Below are 20,170 nucleotides of genomic sequence, written 5' to 3'. Positions count from 1 at the left end.
AAAGAATGAGGTGGAGGGACGACGCAAAAAGAGACACCAAGGGCAAAAAGGAAACATACAACAGCGAGGATTCCCCGGTCGTCACCGACCCGAGTACTAATTCGCCGCTTCTCAGCTTGACTAAGGGAGAGCGGACGGGATCCCTATTTTCTAAGAGCTATGGTCGTATGTACCAGGGACGGCCAGGTAACGGATTATCACCTCAGGGAGGAGCTGAAACTTTGCGTATCCAGCCCATTCCAGTCTTGGATATGTTGAAGGGCCCTGAGTATCCAGATGTATTATTCCGCGGCAAGCTCGTAGTAAACTCTACCACCGGTCAGTTTACTAATAGCATCTCCTTGATCACCACCAACGTTTTCGCGGGGACAAACTTTGCTCTTTGAGCTGTCGATCAAAATTAAAATCTTCTTATCCAAGCCGCAGTGATGTCTATATAGGATGCGAGCGAGTCAATTCCCTAACAGTATAAACTCATGCATCAACCCGCTGCTTGTAGAAAGCTTCACTGCCGTCGATGTAATTATTGCTCACAATTCTTACTATTCATTCAAGACCAGACTTCTGTCAGTCCCTGTTCAGTACAATGTCCCCATCTAAGACCCTACATGGCCAATCTATTGCCCAGCGCAAGTTCGCGGGCATTAGTTCACGGATGCCTCTGACGTCTCGTTCCACAACTTCGTATTCTCCTTTTCCACTCACCCACCAAGCAAAGTCCAGTCCTCTCAGCAGGACCAACATTCTAGCCAGCAGTGCCATCGCGAGCGGATCGTGTTTTTCGAGCATGCCACGATACCTCGGGTGACATCTCACAGCCATGGTTACAATGAACCGCCGAAGAGTCTTGGTAGCAGTGCCGGAGTAGAATGCTCGGTAATGGTACAGCACGTAATCTTTCGCTCCCACATAGATGCTCTTGATGTCTTCCGGCATTGCCACAATGTCGAATGCATCCAGCAAGTAGGTGAGATCCTCCTCAATGTCGTGTAGTTGCACTTTAGCGGCCATTGATAATTCGCCTCCTGGTGCTATCTGAGGCAGGGCCTCATGCTCAAATGGTCCATATCCCAGTTTACCAAGGAATACCTTGTTTCGGGCGAAGAGGACACTAACCCCTTCCAGCATCTTCATGGTCGAAATTGGAAGCTCATACCCCTCGTTGAGTTGCGTTTGATGTGCGAGCAGCCAGTACACATGAGTAATCAGGACCGCCGAGAGCCAAAGCTGTTCCGAAAGACTTCCACCGGGATTTGACAGAGCTTGACGGTGGTTCACGAGGGTTCGGTCGAGATACCGTCTCAAGGCAACGGCCATGGCAGAATCGTTGGGTGAATGAGCGTGGAGGTGGAGCGCAGACAGCGCCATCATCGGGTTCAGAACCACTTCGGAATCGAATGATAACTGTGGTATGGTTCGCTCCCACGACCTTGCGGACGCGCCATTGCAGTCGGGCATGGTGTGGCTAACCACGGCAGTATAATGGTACATCAAGCGTAGCTCTAGAGTCCGCCATTGACTCGTGTTTGCCTCCGACCTGGGATGCAACGTTAAGGAATGGATAGGTGCATTCTTGGTGTAATTCAAGGCGCCCTGCACTGCCATATCCTCTGATGATCGGCTATCCTCTGATAGTCGGTGCAGGGCATCGGATCGGGAGCTATAACCGCCGTTGTGAGGAGCATCCGTTGTCCAGTCACAACACTGGATATTTACATATCGTCGGCGACAGTTCGAGCAAACAGGCTTAATCTCATCGCACTAGATAAATTCAGTTTGCATGGACAGTGTCATTTTATCGGTTTGTGTACAGGGATAATACCTTGACCTTTCGGAGTCTACAGTCTCGACAGCCTGATCGAGACTTTCTCAGTAGCCGTCCCCGCCGTTGAGCGGTAGTACTTGCTGAGTCCATTATGAACTTTGTCTTAGGCTCTAGTCAATCATCGACTTGAGTAGCGAAAATGCGAGGATGCGAACTTGCGAACATCCGAGGATGCGAGCATGTGAAGCAGTTGTCCGCCGGGATCTGAATTGGTAAGCGGGATAGACTAAGCAGCGTGGAGCATCGAGAAGGTAAACTAGCCAATTATATCTGAAAGCGAACTTGCGAAGAACCTTGTCATACGCTAACTTGGTTTGGGTAATCAAGGACCCCAATGTAAGTTCAGGATTCAAACCGGACGTCTCAATTGTCAGCTCAAATGAGTATAAGAAAAGCGAGGGGATCCGATTTATTGAGCATCATCATCAAACTTCAATCACTTCTTCGCAAAGTTCCAAGATCCACCATATCAATATCCGGAGCTTTCTACCCAATACAACCTCAAACATGTCCCAGATCCTAGCCGTCTTTGGCGCTACCGGCCAGCAGGGTAGTTCAGTCATCAACTATGTGCTGAACGACCCGGAGCTTTCGCAAAAGTACAAGCTGCGTGCCATCACCCGCGATGTCGACTCAGTGAAGGCCAAGCAGCTCAAGGAGAAGGTCGAAGTCGTCCAGGGTGACGTGCTCAACCGAGCCTCCCTCGAGACAGCCTTGACCGGCGCGCACACCATTTTCGCCATGACAACACCTTCCTTCGGCCCCCATGCTGTGGAATACGAGTACAGCAATGGCAAGATGATCGCTGATGTCGCTGTTGAGAAAGGTGCGGAGTACATCATCTTCAGTACTCTGCCGTCGGTCACAGATATCTCCAGCGGCAAGTACACCAAAGTTACTGCCTTCGATGCAAAGGCAAAAATAGAGCAGTACATTCGAGGCTTATCAATCAAGAGCGCATTCTACTGCCCGGGATCATTTATGGAGAATTTCCAGTCCCAGACCTTCTTGGCTCCACGAGAGGCTCCCGATGGCACCTGGGTTCTATCCCGCAACACCTCCTCCAAGGCCCAACTGCCCTTGATCGACGCTGTCGGGGACGGGGGAAAATTTGTTGGCGCCATCCTAGCCGAACCTGACAAATACGAAGGCAAGACATTCTGCGCCGCGACAGCCCTATACAGCTTGGAGGAAATAGTCGCCGTTCTATCCAAGACCACGGGCAAAACCATCGTCTTCAAGCAGATCCCAGATGAGGACTTCAAGGCGAGCTTGCCTATCGCAGCTGACATCTTCGCTGAGGGATTCAGCTATGGAGAGGAGTTCGGCTACTTCGGACCAGATTCTAAGAAGTTGGTTACCTGGGCTGCTGAGAACGCCAGAGGCAGACTCTCTACTTTTGAAGAGTTCTTGGAGGCTCATCCTCTTCAGCTTGCATAAGTAAACCGGAGCACCGCACGTGGGCATTACAAACACATCCCGGAAGCACAGGAGCAGCAAGAACTTAGGAACAAGAGGAATAGGTGATAAATGAATGGATACGTGGCTAGATTTCTTCCACCCAGAGACTAGTCTCGATCATCGCCGTTTATACTCTGTATCAAATCCCCGCAATTTCCTAATGATCTCTTCCATCGACAGTCGTTGTCCCTCGCTTCCACATCTTCTTTGATGGCCCGAGCGTGTTCCAATGTGAGAGACGACTATCGTAGCAACGTGGTAGGTGGCGAGTAGGAGGGCTATTGTTGAAAGGGAACGGCGTCAAAGGGACAGTTGAGTTTTCGGTCGTAGGGCCGGCGGTAACGGGTAGCGGTCGAGTATCGTAACTAGAGAAATCTTGGATTTTATCGATATTCGGTCGGTCTGTCTCCAGGAGTGGGGTTGTTAGCGACTGGGTGAGTAGCAACCAGAGAGTAATGGCCCACCAAACCAAGGTGACTGATCGTCGGTGGGCCCATCTCCCGTTGAAAGTCGGCCAGACTGGTTCTCCGAGCCAGAAATTGAAGGGGGCCAGAGGGGAGTATTGATAGCTTTGAGTGCGTTCAAGGTAGTCGATGGAGTTCTCGAACTGCCACTACTGACAATAGAGGGCCCTGGAACCCCAGGGCCGTAGAGGAAGAGGTCATGTTGACTAATCTTGCACTTATGGGCGTCACTCATCATTTCTCAAATGGGTTTTGTGTTCCTGCACTTGGGGAGCGCCGCCGTGAGGCTTGAAGAGGTGGAAAGTTGGGCGAAGATGAACAGACGAAGAATGACGAGGTCTTGACACGAGAAAGTGAGCAGCCCAACAATCCAACGAACGACACAGTGCCCCCAGGCCCCCCAATAAGTGCGTCTCGGTAAATAGCCAACCTGATGGTGTGTCTCTTGCATCCTGACGTGTCATATCTGCCTCGTCCCGTTAGATTGGCTGCTAGTGCCAGCTCCTTCACGCATCGCTTCGTTTGGTAAGGGTAATTCTTGATTTTCTGCTGCGTAATTCTCTTTCGCTTATTTTGCAATTGTCTAGACTCATTGACGCATTCGTTGTGGTAATTTATGTCGGAGACATAACGAGTTGTCCGTGTGAACGATGGTGTAGTGTTGAGTGGTGCAACGAGGCTTGTATTGAAGAATGAGATGCTGATTTCGTGGCTGATCCTCAAATAATCCCAGGCTCACCCATACAACCTCGCGGAGATGAAAGCAGGAGTTCACATAACAGCAGACGAGAAAGTTCGGTGTTAGTACGATACCATTCCTGAAAGCTACAACAAATAAGCCCGAGCATCATTTTTGTGTGTTGCGAAGGAGTTGGATGCTTGCCTTTGCAAAGAAATAGTGGTGAACCATCTGTAAGTTGATGTAAAGCTGTCGCCAACAGATTACTCGCGCTGTGAAATTCTGTCAAGCACAAGTTCAGCGCGGGCCAGGTTCAGGTTTTCAAAAACAACCTTTACGAACGTCAGTCATTCGTTCAATCACAAATGACTCAGTCCTTGACAGGCTTTTTGTTCACCTCAACGAAAGAGGGATATAACTCAAGCGTATGGCTAAGTCTGAAGGGAACAGAAAGAGGACCAATCTACCACCGGCGCGACAGCCAGATTGCCTTCCTGTATATCCAATACCGTTCACTCCGTAGGCAGGGTTTCTATTGGCGGATGCAAAGAGCGTGGGTCCTCAACGAGGTGTGAACAGAAACGGAACCGCTAGACGTGCAACTTTCAGCACACTTATGCCATTCACTACTCTCCATTCGTTTTCGCACACAAGGAAGTAGTCCAGCCGTGTGTGCTCTGTTGCCAGGTTGCTCGCATACAGTGTGTCTAGGAGGAATAAAGAACGAGATGAACATCCGCAACGTGGCGCCATGTCAGCATGATCACCGGCTATCCTCGCAGTATATCAAGACGTCGGTAGAAATAGGCATAACCCTCTTCCATCTGTTAGAAAGGAAAAGAGCATCCTAGATGTTTACTTGCCATAAGGTGAATGCTGACAACGAGGGACATGCAGGAGCAGGAGTATGCATCGAGCTCATAATATTAGTCTCTAGTCCGTCTTTATCACCTGTGTTCCCTTCTGAGATCAAGCGAACTTTCTCGTATCATGCTATGTGTTATACGTTTCCCTATCGTCAATATCATTCAATATGGGAGCCTGAGCTTTGCAAAGCCCCTCTCCAAGCATCAAAAGCGGAGAGGGCGGTTGACTCATTCGTAGCTTCCACTTGATGAGCCAATAATGCCGGGGTAGTAATGGCTCTTCAGGAATTTCAATACGATGGCGACACCAGCTAAAATCAGCGCCAGTCTGTTCAAGTGGTCGATCCGGATCCTCGGACTCATCGCCACTGGTGGTCTCAACCTGCGTCGAAGGCCAAAGCACACTCGTAGTACAGACAGACTTTCTCCACCGCGAGTGCGACATGATTCAAGACCGGCTTGGTCAGATGCCGGGCGATCTTATCCACAATCACTAGTGCTTTCGCTACCATCCGAACAATCATCTCCCACCTTGTCTTGCAGAGCTAGCCACGCTGCCCCAGGTTCTGCCACCACACAGATCAGGTCAACGTCGCATTCTGCCTGCTAATGACGGCAGTAAGGTACTACGTTTGGGAGAGGACTGCCAGCTAAGTGGGGGAAGCCGATCTACCCTTGCCATCAAATGCCCGAGAGCTGAGACGAAATCACGGCGCTCCACAAGAAGCTCCACAGGGTGTTCGTCCGGCGGAGTGGGACTCAAGACTCCATTGATGAAATCATCGAAGGGGAGAGTCGCGCACGTCAGTCAGGTACAGACATGCTGCACGTGGACCAGAACGTGGTATGCGAAATACACTTTTTCCTTCGAACGGCGATGTCACCACCCGCTACAGCCACCGTTCAATAGCTTCAATTCTAATACGGCGGTTCTTGGAGAGATGCTACGGAACCCGGTTGACAATGCGTGATCGAAACCGGTGGCTCCGGGGGACTTACTCCGCTTATTGGATGTTTGCCACAATAAGAGATAGGGGGTCCGAAGTTTGGTTAGGAAGGCGTTTCTTGCCAACCTTCCACGCCCTTGGCATTTTCAATCCGTAAATTATTCTGGGTCGTTTAGCACGATTCCGCTGCCGGAGATGGAATGGAACGGTGCCCATTCTCCGGCCTGTAAGATTAACGTCGTAATCAACTTAAGTCGTGTGCCACCACCCATCCACTTGCAATTATCCATAGCAGTGCCTCTAAAACCAGTGCTATCTCTAGCTCCCTCGACTACAGAGTGCCTTACTCCATCCTAGTCCCAGCTTCCAGGTCCTTGGCTGGTGGATACGTTACCGAGTACCCGGCTTCTCGGCCACAGGCGTCCCCGCCAAGAACTCGCCCAAGACTCCACCTGCCGCGATCTGCGAACTCTCCCGATGGCGGCCTCCGATCGAGACGAGTCAGGGGCATTTGACGGTGTATTTATGGGCTAGTGGGCGGGCAGTACCTGTCGGATAATGGCTCAATCGGGTATTTTCACACTCTAAAATTCACCGAGGTTACTTGACCGAGGTTAACGGGGTGGGGATCATTGATACTAATACTAGTGATTATCGACACCGACTCGGTGATATCTTGAATCTGGAGGTTCAAGTATCTCCTTCAATTCTTGAGGGCTGGATGAAGGATGTTGGTTTTTGGCCACTGACTGACTGGCCTGTTATCTGACTACGCCCTGCCTACCCAAAGTGTAACCCTCCCACCCCCAGCTATGGAAGAGCAAGAAAATATCGTACGTTTTCTCCAGCTTAGTGACAGTTCGAGCCAATTCTAGTCCACTACCCAAACCCTGCAGCTAATGGGGCTGGAGGCTAGTCCGGCCCGCCTTAGCCGCTTCACGCACTGGGCGTTCTGGGCTTGACACAACCTAACTCGGCAACTTTCCCCCAGGCTGGTTAATAGTATAGCACTACTAAATCATGATAGGTGTCAGTCTTCTTCAAGACCGGTCTAGAGGTGGATACTTGCTAGACAGAGCCATTATTAGCAGGTAGTCCAAGAATCCAAGATGATGGACTCGGAAACAATCGTGAGGGGGCAACTTATCACGGACCTCGGATTGCGCTGTGGCCATACTGTATCACTCCCCTGTCAGGCCACAGACCTTCGGGCCCTTCAGGGTTAGCCAGTTGAAGATCTTCACATGGGTTCCCGATCTGGTGTTCTTTGTGAGCATAGCATCCGTGATACTACGTAGGTACGCAATTGATTATGTCAACACTGCGCTCTCAGACCGCACCGTCAAACTCGCTGACAGATCTGACTCATGTCCACCGTAATACTTACCATCTGCGCAGGGGAGACTCTTGTTACCCAACATAGACTATTCGTGACCTCCGATGGTTTTCGGTACTCATGTTTGGGTGCCGATGTGTGCGATTTAACTTGTCCACACGGCGTCGATAGCACCACGGGATCAAGCCGTGAGGCGTCGCAAGCGAAATTGATTGTCGTCTACGGACTTCTGACCGCGCCAAAACGTCTGTGCCGCCAATCTCAAACATTTAAAACGTTTTGTCTAATTATATTACGTCTGCTGGAAGAATAGAGTTTACATGATGCCACATGTGCATGAGAAGAGGCTTGATCCTCGATGAGGCCGTTGCGCAGCGCCCACTACCAGTACATTCCGGCTGCCACCTCCCAGAGACCAACTCTCCGTATCAGTAACCACTTCCAAGACAGACAGACGCTAGATATCTGGGCTAGATGCTCTCTTTACTGGGTCTGGGGCAAAATGAGCCGGCGCTAGATTCAATGGCTTGACTCGTGGGGAGCGGCCAATTGGTCACTAATCTACGCTTTGACTACCGCGATGTGGAACGACGATCCGTCGAGTGGGTTTATCTCAAGCCCCCAGGCGACTATGACAACGCGCTGGTGTTTCTATTTTCTGTGATCTCGGGGGCTCCAGGTACCGTGCGCTTGGTGTGGGAAGGGTGGGAGGCTCCCGTGTAAGAGAATTGTCGTGGCAGCAGTTATCAGGTGATGATCTAGAACTGTCGAGACTCGTTGGAGGTTGAGCAGGAACCTAGGCATCCTGTCGTATCCTGTAGCATCCTTGCCTAGGTAGAACTCTCCTTATGCTGTTCACAGACGAGACGAAAGCTTTGCATCAGTCTCTCACTTCCACGCCGCATCACAGGGCCCCGTAGGCTCTGGGCACGCGATTTTGCAGACACGGCGCTAAATAAATGTTCAGCACGCCACAATTCGGTCGTAGCTCGGTCAAGAGTTTGCCGAGGCCATAATTATTTGCGATGGTAGGAGATCAAGCCGACAAGGCGAGAGCATAGCGGGAGAAAATAGTATCTAAGTCGAGGGTCTGGGTCAAGCTACACTCTCACGAACAGAAGCTTGGGAACGCTAGATAGAATCCAGCCCTGAGACCGATACAACCAAGGCCATTCTCCACGGCCAGGTCAGAGCACACAAGATTCACCCTCCAGACCCTCATGATCGCCAGCGCTAGCCCACATCTCCGCTCCTTTGCCTTGCCGCCGCGCCCGGGTTCGGCAGAGGTCCCCGATGCGGGCCATCGCGGGATGCATGTCTCGACGCCTCTGACTCGTGTCTACAGCTCACTCGCCTTCAACCGCCTCCTCTAAACAACGCTACCCCTGCAATCCCCTGGACTAGGCCTGCGATGGGAACGATGCGCGTTGCAGCGTCCGCCAGCGCTACCAGCTTGGCCAGTTTAGTGCGGTGGCCGAGCAGTAGTGGCTGCCCGTAACAAGGCTGGCGCAGGATTCATCTTTAGTGCTGGCATATTGACGCATGGGCTCTACTATGTCTGCTCGAGACAATTCATATGTAAAGAGGGGCGACGTTCTGCAGCGCCCCCACGGAAGACCGATGTGCTTTCTTTTGTCGACCAGGTTGATTCTGATTTCCGATCCTTGCTTTGCATTGAGCGAGTGTTCCCCGGTATCGCATCCAGCACGCGTGTTTTTGTACAACATCCAGCGACCGACTTCCTCCGAGACACCATGCCTATCAGCGAAGTGCAGCCATCGGTGGGTAACCTGTGGTGGACTCCTGGTCGAAATCGGCGGCGGTACTGACAGAGTGTCTCAGTTCCTCCGCGAGGCGTGGGCACTCTACAGCATCGGAACGATTATCTTGCTTTCACGATTCGGCGTACGGCTCAAAACTGTGGGTTGGCGAGGCCTGCAGGGCGATGACTTGTTCTCGGCCTGTGTCCTGGTATTCTATGCGATGGATGCATTCACAGTACATTTGATCTGTGCGTTCCTCTTTCTTTCGGATCGCTCCTACACACGTCTCTGACTGGAGCCCATCAGACTTCCTAGGAACCAATCTTGAAGCGTCAGCCCGGCTCGCTGCGGGCGAAAGTAGGTTTTGGACGGGATCCTCGCAATACAACCTCAACTAACCGCCCCGGAAGCATTATCCGCGAAAGACCTCGAGGAGTACGTCCGAGGCTCCAAGCTTCAGCTTACGGCGTGGTACTCGTATACCGCACTCATCTGGAGCCTCAAGGGCACTATGCTCTGCTTCTTCTCACGAATGACCATCGGCACGTGGCACAACATGTTCGTGAAGGGTGTGTCTATTGCCAGTGGTCTTTCGTATATCGCTGTTTTCCTCACGGTATGTTTACCAAGACAAGAAATCATGGTCGACTAGTAGAAAGCTAATCGTAACCTTCTAGATTACATTTGGTTGCTTTCCTACATACAAGAACTGGCAGTACGTATCAACGTCAAACAGGTCAAGACGAGTTTAACTAATATCACCCACAGGGTGGATCCTGACCCGGGACTAAAGTGCACCTTCAAGATGCAGAACTTCTTGGTCACTACAGTTCTCAATGTCCTGTCAGTTGGCCCCTGCCCACGACTCTTGTAGATGAGGTCTAATCATCAAACAGTACCGATGCCATGATTCTCACCATCCCGATGCCCTTGCTATGGAAACTCCAGATTCCCCTGAAGAAGTAAGTTGTTCCAATTGGATGTAGCTCGAAGCGACATGCTCATCATCACCTCCGTAGGAAAATTGTCATTGGCCTTCTTCTATCCTCGGGTGCCTTCGTTATCGCCGCGGCCATCATTCGTGTCGTTCTGACGCTTTCGGCCAACCCTTCAGCGATTACCATCAACAGCTGGGGTGTTCGCGAAACGATCGTCGGTATCATCACTGTCAACATCCCTATCCTGCGACCGCTGTTCACCGGCTCATTCTGGACCTGGGGAAGAAGCCCCATCTCCAGCTCCATGCGAACGGTGACTGGAAACGGCAAGTCGACCGACATCTCCGGACCATACGAGCTCACGCCGAGCATCAACGACGGATCGAACGCGATCTTGGGTGGCTCCAAGTCGAGAGAACACGGTAGCCAGGAATCGATTATCGGCAAAGACGATGTTATGCACGGTGTCATGGTTCGCACGACATACGACATCAGCCACGAGCAAGACGACGGTAGTGACGGTTGGCGCGGCGGTCGAAGAGCAGGCACCAAGGCTTCTGTGCGCGCTGGGGCGAACAATGTATGATTAGAAGACAGGGGTTACGGAATATACATAATCGGATTTATAGCCTTATATAATATATGCAGTAGATGCAAACAATATCTCCGGATTTTATCTCTTTAAAACCACACAATATTATGTTTAATATTAAAAAAATGTCAATTATAGTTTAATAATATCTTAAAAAATAACATCTTATCACCTTGAGAAGTATTTAATTAACTACGTAACTTTTCTTTCTTGCCAAAATCCCCTAGCTGGCCTTAGCTACAGGACCTCCGCTCATCCCGAACTATAGGGTATCACACACTTTTGCTGTGGCCGGCCCTGTCTACACTAAGCGCCACTACTCCCACTAGGAAAGAAGAAAAGCAATAAGAGTAAGTTGAAGATAGATAGGAAGAAGTAGCGAAAATATATAAACTAGGAAAGAAAGTATAAGAGCAAGAGTAAGCCTCTGGTACAAATGATAAGAGCAACAGTCTTGACTCACAGATATGTGAAGTATCCGGGCTGCATAGAGGCTGAGATACTCAAGAGAAGTGCAATCGCCGAGTCCCAGCTGCGAGCGACTAATGTTGCATGTAGTCCGCGGGCCGGTGCGAGCAAGCACTCGGGTCGCGAATCATGCCTCACCTGTAAGTCATGGGTAATCGTCCAGGCGACCAACGACATACTTTGGGGTCTGTGTTGGGTTGGAGAGTTCGGGGTCCATTTTGCCACCTGCCACAACAATCAGAGGCTCCGGCATGATATGGCACGATTATGAACAGGGGCAAGGTCCCCCGTGAGATAGAGCCAAGAGAAACTGTTGGGTGACAAAATTCTTCACGGTTCAAACCAATTGCTGTGAAAAAAAAAATCCGAAATGATCCGCTTCTATTCAAACTACTCGGGGGGTTTGTATAAGACTAACCCTACTCTAGCAGGAGAGGGGCATGCCTGAGCGGAATGCTTCGGCAACCCATCAGTCAAGGATCGTCAAGAATGAAAGTTCGAAGTAATCTTCTTATCTTTTTTCTCCGGTACAGATACATCCTGGCTACTATCTGGGCTAGTCCAGATTAAGTTCTTGTCACCGACACATGACTATGACATCCAATCCACTGCTCCTGTAGACCCCTGTTCCCAGTATATCCGCACATAGTGGAGCAGCATTGTAAAATACCCTGGAACCAACACATTACGGTGACTGTTGTTTAACCCCACTAACGGTTCTTTTGTCGCCAGCGCTAGTGATACGCATCGTACTGTTAGTCACTCTTGATGTGAAATCCCACCTGCTGTTAAGATACAAGAACTATTTCCACCAATCTGATTAAAATCCCTCGTGCAGGAGAAAGTAGGCAGTAATTGGAGAGACTTCTTTAGGGAACTAGCTCACGCCGTTGCAGGCCCTATAGAGCAGCTCGGCTTAAGAGCGAAAGAAACCGCTCATTGCCTTACGACTTCTGTACGACTGGGTAAGGGCTGGGAAAACCCTATTCGAAGTAGACTTTCTTCCCTTATCCCCGCAATTTCGACGGCAATGTCATTGGTGATCTGATCCTGCAACTTGTGCGGCGAGATCTGCACAGACAGGCTGAGCTACCCGGTCGTCGGCAGGGATCTTTGTGGACGCCGGGGATTGTGGCTCCATGGGCCCGACCAACACTTGGACCCAACCAACAAAGTTTCTTCACCATCCCTGGCGATGACTGGAGGTGTGTCGTTCACAGAAGCCCCATGAGGTCTCAAAGATCAAGGGTTTCATGGGCCCATGATACCCGACGATCCGCCCCACCCATAGAAGCGAGGCATGAGGAGGCTCAGGAGAGATGAATGTCCAGCTGCATAGAGCACTGACAAATGGTCAGATGCCAATATGGGATCGTGCTTCGGCATAGTGTAATTGCAATTGAGCCCCTCATGTGACAGGCAAGATGACGAGAGTGTAGTATTCGCTCCTTATCTATTACTGTGCTGCATCCCGAAGACTACCGGTACACTCACTGAAGTACACTCATTGAGTACACTCTTTGACTTACACTCATTGGAATTCAATTTATTCACTCTACTCGCTCATTCTCATTATTGCGGAACTCACAAGCATCTTGTTGTGGGCTGTTGCATCTACTATTATTTTATTTGTTTCTCCCTCTTGCTTGCCAATTCAATCATGCGGACTTCTTTCTTCCTGGCTCTTGCTTTCATCATCACGCGCGTCTGGGCTGGCGGGTATCAAGGTGCTCTCGAGCGCTTGATGCTCTTCTACGCCTTCGAGATTGATGAGCTCAATGACCCAGCCCAACGGACCATTGGCTTCACCTGCGTCCGTTGGAGGAATGGCGAATGCGAGAATGACATTTGGAGGGAATGCAGGCCGAAGCCTATAACTGGCAGGTCTAGATGCAACTTCAATGACCTTCAGGTCTTCCTGGGGAAACTGGATACCGATAAACCGGAACTGGTTCACGGAGCAGACCAAAACACCAAGACCCCTGATATTGTAGAGACGGCAAAGAATGTCTATGAACAGTATGTGGTCAAGCAGGAAAAACCTGTGTACAACTTTCCAACCTACAAGGCTGTGAAGGGTGCAGATGGGAACTTCAATAAATACATCAAACACCTTGCGCAAACGGTCGCTCAGACGTCGAGCCGCCAAACCGCGGCCAACAAGGTCCTTTTCGACAACTTCAAAACATCATTGAACCAAGTCAAGATCGTCCGGGCAGGCGATCACGGTGCGCATCTCATTGACGCTGCTGAAAAGGAGCTTGGAATACCGAACGACATGGAGATCAAGAAGGAAGCGCTGGGCATCAATCCTATCGATGGCAACACGATGTACACTCTTGACTGGAAAGCTACTATCCTTGCTGCAGAGGCAAATGGTATAGAAAATGCTTCGAAGATGGTCAAAGACTGGCAAAAGAAATGGTATGGGCCAACAACTGCGGGGAGAACCTCCATAGGCCAGGAACACAGCTCCGTGATAAGGTCATACAAAGGGGCTCAAAAAATCATGAGCAAGTGGTGCTCATGAAAGAAGCGTGAGCCACGGGTGCAGCCAGTTCGAACCTTTTGCCGCGGATATGAGACGAGATAATTTTGAAAGGTAGAACTACTATATACAAATAAGGCCGCGAGGGGGAGGGGGATCATCTCGCCCTCAATGATTGCCGTTCTCTCGGCGTCTGGTCTCCTCGACGACTTCGTCCCACATCTTATCTAGCTCATAGCCATCAATCATTCGTCCCGACTTCTTCTCGATGAAGCGTACATTCTCTCTGGGGCATTGCCATTCCACGTGCTCCCAGGAATCCAGCCAAGAAAAAAAGGCATCCAAGCATATCACATGGATTTCTATGAGATTGGCAAACTCCTTTAGACCCTTCGATTCCCAATAAAAAAACCACTCGTCACTAACTCTCTCGAACCTAAGACGGCGAATATCGAGTCGCTCGTCGACAATATCTCTAATGTCGGTATCCCCAAGAGAGATCATATCCATCTCGAAATTCACCCAGGTATACCGCGGTTTGTTCCCAAATGAGAAGGCACGCTGGTAAAGGCCGAGATTACGGGCTTCGTGACAGGCCTGCAATATCCCTGGTACTGGGGTCGAGGACATCCAGTAGTGTATTGAGCCCTCCACCCTGAAAATATCCTTGAAGCGGACCTCGACGTCACGAGGCTCAACCGTCATCTCCCAGATCCGCGTACGGAGCTCCAACGGGAGACGGGCGAAGGGGTGGAAAGTGGACATGTGGACCGTTTGAGGCTTGCGGGCCGTGGGAAGACTCCAGTGATGGACTTTTGTTCGGTGAGGCTGGCGAGGCGTCCTGCGTGGTAGCTTGGCAGTTTCAGGCACAGTGAGTCGACGATGTGATGAGCAGATTGCAGAGGCAAAGAAAGAGGGTGCTGGTTGTTGGTTGTTGGTTGTTGGTTGTCAGTTGTTGGTCACAAGCGGCGCATTAAACAGACGTTACATCGAGCAAGTGGAGGTTCGGCTCGGCCTGCCGAGCTCCGAGGCTACTGAGTGGAGTGCTTGGCGAAAGTGGCAACACAGCTCTTATCGGTCTGCTCCGGCGCACCCCTGTTCTTGGCCCCGTAGAATACAACATGGTGTTGGTCGATGGCCTGCATCATCTTAGGTTCACATTAGGCACAACCTCGGCCAGCGCGTTGGCTGATAAGTGGAAATGATATTAATACGAGGTCGGTAAACCGTGGGCTAATCATTTTACAGGGTTACACATTTGAGAATCTTTGTCATGCTTTGTGTCGAGATCAAATGCTGGTGGTTCTAAGATGAAATAGACGCATTCCATTCAGTGACAGCGCCATCAGAGCGAGCAGAGAAGCATGTCTCATACTACGACCTTATATAATATAAGAGGTCAGGGAACCAGGCTAGGCTTAGTTACAATTCAATTACAAGTAAATTCTTTACCAACGTATCTATCTCGATTGACCGCCCTGTGTATAAGGGACAAGAATAAAGAGAAATCAAATAGCAAGATCCGTAATAAAGAGCTATCACTAGAAACATAATAATAAAGAGTTACACCTCAGATCACTAGAAATTAATAGCTGTCCAAATTTTGTATTCATCCGCCTTCAGCTCCACCAAAACAGCTACCTCAGCTCAAGCCGCAGCCTAGACCCACGCGCACTGCTACAAACCAGAAAATTAAACCCCAACGCACACATAATATTCTGCCCAAAGAGCCGTACACTTAGACCCAACAGCAGGGTTCCATTTCGCCAGTTGTGCCATAGTGATCTTGTAGTAGTCCTGGATAGAGGTACACGTTGTTGTCGACTTGACAAGATGAAATTTCTTGCAATTGCTGATCATACCGGCTTGTACAGGTGTAGGAGTTGTGTTACCCTTGGGAGGCTGGGTTGTAGTCGGCTTCTGTCCGATAACACCCACACAGACATAGGTGTCAGCCCACAAGGCTGTACACTTGGAGCCAATTGCCGGGTTCCACTCTACCAACTGGGCCATAGTGATCTGGTAGTAGTTCTGGATTGACGAGCAAGTAGTAGTTTTAGTAGACAGATGAAACTTGTTGCACTTGGTCGTCATTCCGGTCTGGATTGGCGAAGGGGTCGAGATGCCGTTACCGGTGGTGGTTGTTGGAGAAGGGGCTGGCTTCCAGCCGACTATAGAGACACAGACATAGTAACTTGCCAGCAGCGATTGGCATGAGGAGCCCACACTCGGGTTCCAAGAGTAGAAGTCCTTCAGAGGAACGTTGTAATAGTCGCGGATCGAGGCGCATGTTGTTGTTGATTTGACCAGATGGAATTTGTTGCAGTTCTTGTTCATATTATCTTGGATTGGAGAAGGAGTCGTAATGCCATTTGTCGGTTGGGTTGGAGAGGGCTTCGAGGTGGTCGCAGGCTCCGGCTTGTAGTCGACAGTGCTCACGCAAACATAGTAATTTGCTAGCAACGTGCGGCAGTCCGAGCCTACTGCGGGATTCCATTTCTTGAAGGTGGCCAAAGGCAGCTTGTAATAGTCCTCAATAGACGTACAAGTTGTTGTTGTTTTCACAAGGTGGAACTTGTTGCAATTTTTGACCATGCCATCCTGAATAGGCGACGGCGTCTCGATGCCGTTGGTGGCGGTAGGCTTGGTACTGGTAGGTGAAGGCTCTTGACCGATGATAGATACACAAGCGTATGTATCTGCCCAGAGTCCGGTGCAAGTGCTTCCAGTACCTGCGTTCCACTTGGTGAACTGAGCCAGAGTGATGCCATGCTTGGATGCAATACCGGCGCAATCATCATCCTTCTTGACGAAGTAGAACTTGTCGCAGTTGCTGACAATGCCAGGCTGAACGGGGTCTGGAGTTTCGATACCTGAAATAATATGTTAGTGCATATTTTACGTTTGTTGAATAGATCAAGACTGGAATCGCACCATTCGAAGGCTTGGTTGGTGACGGCTGGGGTGCCTTTGTTGATGAAGGTTCTGGCTCCGGTTCTGGATTGGTACCAGGCTCAAACATGGCCTCAACGCAGTAAGATCGACCTACAGTCAAACCTTCGCAGTTTTCCTTGATGGAAGGGTTCTACAGATGGTGAAATCATCAGTCATCAGTCTCCAGAAGTAGACAACAGAGGAAGTACGTACCCAGCGCCTAAACTGCTCCATATCGATCTGATTGACCTCCAGAAGGTCATCACATGGGGTCTTCACGTCGTAGTCATGCCACCAAGTGCAATACTCGGTGGATTTGTCATCGTAAGGATAACTCGGTGTAGCGCCTCGACGCTCATGAGTCTTTTGGACAACAGCACCCAAAGCAAGCTGAGAGCCGCTAAGGAGAAGTATGGCAAGGTTTCTGGAATACATCTTGATGTCAAGAAAAGAGGAATTAGGTATTGACTGAGGCGAATGTAAGTAAGTAACCAGAGGCCTATTGGTGGGGAGCTTTGGAGTGTTATAGCTGAACTTGCTCGTTCTGTTCCTGCTTTCCGACTGGCAGGCGGCGAAGAGCCAATCCTAGAAGATAGCAAAGCCGAGTAAATCCGACCGTATGACCACTTCTTCTTGCAACAACATGGCACGAGCTTGTCTTCTCATCAATAGGGAAAACTACACTACTCGAAATTACATGTGCAATAGAGTTGGGGCGACAGCCATTCCGGAGCATACAGTCTGAGTTATTCGATACCCAACGAGATAAGCAGGGTCTCTTTGAGCCAAATTACAGAGGGTCCACAAACTGAGGGGCGATACGATATTCCGCCCTGTAGAAGCAGCCATGGAAGTCCCTGCACGTACCGCCGAACATATCACCTATTTTCCCCTGCATGAGTGATTTAATCAGTGTGGCGGAAAAAGTTCTCGTATCTTGGCAGCGGGTGGGATGTCTAACGCATGTCACTGGCGCTGGCGACAAAAGAACCTTCAGTGGGGTTCAACAATAGTCACCGTAATGTGTTGGTTCCGGGGTATTTAACAACGCTGCTTGCTCCACTGTGGCTGGAAACAGGGGTCTGCGGGAGCATCGGATCGCTGATCCTTCGGTGGTAAGAACTTAATCTGGACTGGGTTAAATGGTGGCTAGGGTGTGTCTTTACCAGAGAAACAACTAGAGTATGAGGACTTGGATAACCTGGGGATTATCCGCCGGCTCATCGGACGGATAATATTGCTAATAGAGTATACAAACGGGCGGTGAAAGGCTAGGTTGCAAGATGCTAAAAGTGATGTAATTAAGTAGAAGTAATTGATAGAGCAATTATAGATAAGATTTGTCTTGCGTAGTAAAGCCAATGGGTAGTAGGGACGCGGGAAAATTCACAAAGTCAGCCGGGGGAGAGAGGATTACAAGGGAAAATATTCAAAGAAGACAACCTGATCAATCTCTTCGCACTCAATTAATATTTTATCTTACTCTATAACCCTACTGCCGACCATCGCCCTAGGAATTGTAAACACCACCACAAGACAGACTAGAAGAGTGCGAGGTTCCTCATAGCCCCGGAAGTAGAAGTTTGAGCACTGACGGCCTTGTTCTCATCCTTCGTCTTCGTCTCGCTGTCATCCTTCAACCACTCGTCATCCGTCTCAGGCTCAAAGACATTGACCAGAGCCTTTCCACCACAGATCTCGGTCTTGTTCCCGGTACAGGGCACATTGCAATCGGTCTGATTGCGAGCCCACTCGCCGGCGACGTAGCTGCTGCACCAGCACTCGTTACCCGCCTTGACGCCTGCAAACAGGAATTGGGCGAGGAAGCAGGCATTCTGACACTTGGGGATTGTCAAAGCTGCGTCGCCACCCTCCTTGCTAACGCGCTCCTCGAGGATTGGCGCTGTGGTGTTGTCGACATAGCAGCCTAGCGCGCTCCAAGCGGTAGGAGAGGGTCCTAACGTGCTGGTTGAGGAGGTGAAAGTGGTAGTACTGGGTGGCGCAGTTGTTTTTGTCGATGTGAAAGAAGCTAGTCTCTCCTTGGTCACGATACAATAGGATTGGTTGTACCTCCAAGGTTTGCAATCAAGACGGACAGAAGGATTCCACTTGGTAAAGTCCTCGGGACTGATGTTGAAGTAGTCTCTGACGTATTCGCATGGCTTGTCGCCGAGCTCGTGGTTGTACCACTCGATGCAGGAGTCGATTGTCTCAGGGTCCCATTGCCACTCGGGGGTGCTGGTGGCGGCGGCATAGAATCGCCTGCTGGTGCTGAGTACCAGAAGTGAGAACAAGTGAGATTTCATAATGAAGAAAAGTGTAGTATACAGTAGATTGAGGATGAAGGTACTGAAGATGTAGAGTTGGAAATGTATGAGAATAATGGGAGGTGCGGGAGCGGATGTGAGCTCTTCAGCTCTCTAGCAAGTAGAAATCCCAATGCTCTCTCCGAATCTCGTAATGATAACCTTTCCCCTTCTCGGGCGACATGCCGAACCTTGCAAGTTGATACAGGCCATTAACCAACACCATGTGGTATTTTACCAGGGCCAAGAACAAGGGCAGCCCTGTACCGGAGCGGGCCGATAACAGCTTAAGCTTATACCTAGTTACTTGAGCTAAACGTTCCACTCAATAGCCTTAGACCTCGGCGGATCTGGCCAGGCTGAAGCTCCACTTGCTCGATGTAACGTTTACTTAATACGCCGTATCGAACAGCCAACAACCAACAACCAACAGCCAATATTCAGCACTAAAAGCTTTACCCCTGCGCTCTTTTAATTACCTACCAAACTTAGTGTACCTGGAACCGCCAAGCATCTAAGGCGCAGATCTCCAGCCTCATCGAATAAAAGTCCCTCACCGGGGTACGGACACGGCAGGAGCCCAAAGTGCGGTCCGCTGCGTTATTGAGCCCGTCTATTTGGTAGGCATGGTGGAGCAACACGTGTGATGAGGAAAACGAGTGCTAGGAATAATGAAGTCTGTATGATTGCATTGGGAATAGGGAAAAGGCAACAACACAAACACAGAGGAAGCGACTTGCAGCAAGGAGAGTGCGAGTTTGCAGTGAGGAGAATGAATGAGTGTAGTTTTGAAATTAGTGTAGTTTAATGAGTGGTTTTCGGGATGCAGCAGAGTGATACTGGAAGAGTGAGGACCACAATCCCATCGTCTTGTCTGTTGTATGAAGGGCCAGAGTACACAACTACACCATGCCGGAACACCCGCTTGTACTGGCATTTGACCTTTTGTCAGTTCTCAATTGAGTTGACATTCATCTTCCCCACGTCTCCTCAGGTACCTGCAGCCTCGCTTACACGGGCATCACGGACCCTGGAGACCGCAGGGGCTTCGTAAACGACCCCCCTCCCGGCATCGCCAAGGGATCCCCAGAAGCGGACCAGGG

The 20,170-nt window shown here is 50.1% G+C and overlaps 9 protein-coding genes across 9 annotated transcripts; 3 read left to right on the top strand and 6 right to left on the bottom strand.

Moving 5' to 3' along the window:
• Positions 1–567: 567 nt before the first annotated feature.
• On the bottom strand, positions 568–2,003 carry BGZ61DRAFT_430598 (uncharacterized protein; the record flags this gene model as incomplete). The annotated part of the gene is made up of 2 exons (XM_046243816.1): positions 1,823–2,003; positions 568–1,761 (listed from the first exon to the last, which is right to left on the bottom strand). The coding sequence occupies exons 1-2, from the start codon at positions 1,913–1,915 to the stop codon at positions 568–570; spliced, it is 1,287 nt and encodes a 428-aa protein (XP_046097655.1). The 5' UTR covers positions 1,916–2,003.
• Positions 2,004–2,332: 329 nt separating this feature from the next.
• On the top strand, positions 2,333–3,265 carry BGZ61DRAFT_558927 (uncharacterized protein; the record flags this gene model as incomplete). The annotated part of the gene is made up of 1 exon (XM_046255739.1): positions 2,333–3,265. The coding sequence occupies one exon, from the start codon at positions 2,333–2,335 to the stop codon at positions 3,263–3,265; it is 933 nt and encodes a 310-aa protein (XP_046097654.1).
• Positions 3,266–3,443: 178 nt separating this feature from the next.
• BGZ61DRAFT_484033 (uncharacterized protein) lies at positions 3,444–3,951 on the bottom strand (the record flags this gene model as incomplete). Its single annotated transcript, XM_046249554.1, has 2 exons — positions 3,444–3,855; positions 3,908–3,951. The coding sequence occupies 2 exons, from the start codon at positions 3,949–3,951 to the stop codon at positions 3,444–3,446; spliced, it is 456 nt and encodes a 151-aa protein (XP_046097653.1).
• A 5,381-nt stretch (positions 3,952–9,332) lies between these two features.
• Positions 9,333–10,865, top strand: BGZ61DRAFT_538294 (uncharacterized protein; the record flags this gene model as incomplete). Its single annotated transcript, XM_046254634.1, has 8 exons — positions 9,333–9,359; positions 9,421–9,589; positions 9,648–9,698; positions 9,752–9,957; positions 10,019–10,056; positions 10,110–10,184; positions 10,238–10,303; positions 10,361–10,865. The coding sequence occupies 8 exons, from the start codon at positions 9,333–9,335 to the stop codon at positions 10,863–10,865; spliced, it is 1,137 nt and encodes a 378-aa protein (XP_046097652.1).
• A 141-nt stretch (positions 10,866–11,006) lies between these two features.
• BGZ61DRAFT_461614 (uncharacterized protein) lies at positions 11,007–11,798 on the bottom strand. The gene is made up of 3 exons (XM_046247192.1): positions 11,519–11,798; positions 11,335–11,472; positions 11,007–11,264 (listed from the first exon to the last, which is right to left on the bottom strand). The coding sequence occupies exons 1-3, from the start codon at positions 11,590–11,592 to the stop codon at positions 11,144–11,146; spliced, it is 333 nt and encodes a 110-aa protein (XP_046097651.1). The 5' UTR covers positions 11,593–11,798; the 3' UTR covers positions 11,007–11,143.
• A 1,201-nt stretch (positions 11,799–12,999) lies between these two features.
• BGZ61DRAFT_498527 (uncharacterized protein) lies at positions 13,000–14,002 on the top strand (the record flags this gene model as incomplete). Its single annotated transcript, XM_046251284.1, has 2 exons — positions 13,000–13,763; positions 13,966–14,002. The coding sequence occupies 2 exons, from the start codon at positions 13,000–13,002 to the stop codon at positions 14,000–14,002; spliced, it is 801 nt and encodes a 266-aa protein (XP_046097650.1).
• On the bottom strand, positions 13,996–14,592 carry BGZ61DRAFT_365704 (uncharacterized protein; the record flags this gene model as incomplete). The annotated part of the gene is made up of 1 exon (XM_046241632.1): positions 13,996–14,592. One exon carries the CDS (start codon positions 14,590–14,592, stop codon positions 13,996–13,998), a length of 597 nt encoding a protein of 198 aa, XP_046097649.1.
• A 657-nt stretch (positions 14,593–15,249) lies between these two features.
• On the bottom strand, positions 15,250–17,491 carry BGZ61DRAFT_461611 (uncharacterized protein). The gene is made up of 3 exons (XM_046247191.1): positions 16,975–17,491; positions 16,762–16,912; positions 15,250–16,700 (listed from the first exon to the last, which is right to left on the bottom strand). Exons 1-3 carry the CDS (start codon positions 17,194–17,196, stop codon positions 15,520–15,522), a joined length of 1,554 nt encoding a protein of 517 aa, XP_046097648.1. The 5' UTR covers positions 17,197–17,491; the 3' UTR covers positions 15,250–15,519.
• Positions 17,492–18,189: 698 nt separating this feature from the next.
• On the bottom strand, positions 18,190–19,289 carry BGZ61DRAFT_461610 (WSC domain-containing protein). The gene has a single exon (XM_046247190.1). The coding sequence runs from the start codon at positions 19,065–19,067 to the stop codon at positions 18,303–18,305; it is 765 nt and encodes a 254-aa protein (XP_046097647.1). The 5' UTR covers positions 19,068–19,289; the 3' UTR covers positions 18,190–18,302.
• Positions 19,290–20,170: the final 881 nt, after the last annotated feature.

The sequence above is a fragment of the Ilyonectria robusta genome (genome assembly GCF_021365365.1).
Source record: "Ilyonectria robusta strain PMI_751 chromosome Unknown BGZ61scaffold_28, whole genome shotgun sequence".
NCBI lineage: Eukaryota > Fungi > Ascomycota > Sordariomycetes > Hypocreales > Nectriaceae > Ilyonectria > Ilyonectria robusta.
This window is presented reverse-complemented; position numbering and strand designations above follow the sequence as displayed.

Excerpts from the sequence above, each read along its gene's own strand:
- BGZ61DRAFT_461614 (XM_046247192.1), bottom strand. The coding sequence starts at position 11,592 with ATGCCGGAGCCTCTGATTGTTGTGGCAGGTGGCAAAATGGACCCCGAA. Across the intron at positions 11,473-11,518 it reads AACCCAACACAGACCCCAAA|GCATGATTCGCGACCCGAGT; the intron begins GTATGTCGTTGG and ends CTTACAGGTGAG. Across the intron at positions 11,265-11,334 it reads CCCGGATACTTCACATATCT|TTTATATATTTTCGCTACTT; the intron begins GTGAGTCAAGAC and ends TTTCTTTCCTAG.
- BGZ61DRAFT_461611 (XM_046247191.1), bottom strand. The coding sequence starts at position 17,196 with ATGTATTCCAGAAACCTTGCCATACTTCTCCTTAGCGGCTCTCAGCTT. Across the intron at positions 16,913-16,974 it reads TGGAGCAGTTTAGGCGCTGG|AACCCTTCCATCAAGGAAAA; the intron begins GTACGTACTTCC and ends CACCATCTGTAG. Across the intron at positions 16,701-16,761 it reads ACCAACCAAGCCTTCGAATG|GTATCGAAACTCCAGACCCC; the intron begins GTGCGATTCCAG and ends ATATTATTTCAG.
- BGZ61DRAFT_461610 (XM_046247190.1), bottom strand. The coding sequence starts at position 19,067 with ATGAAATCTCACTTGTTCTCACTTCTGGTACTCAGCACCAGCAGGCGA.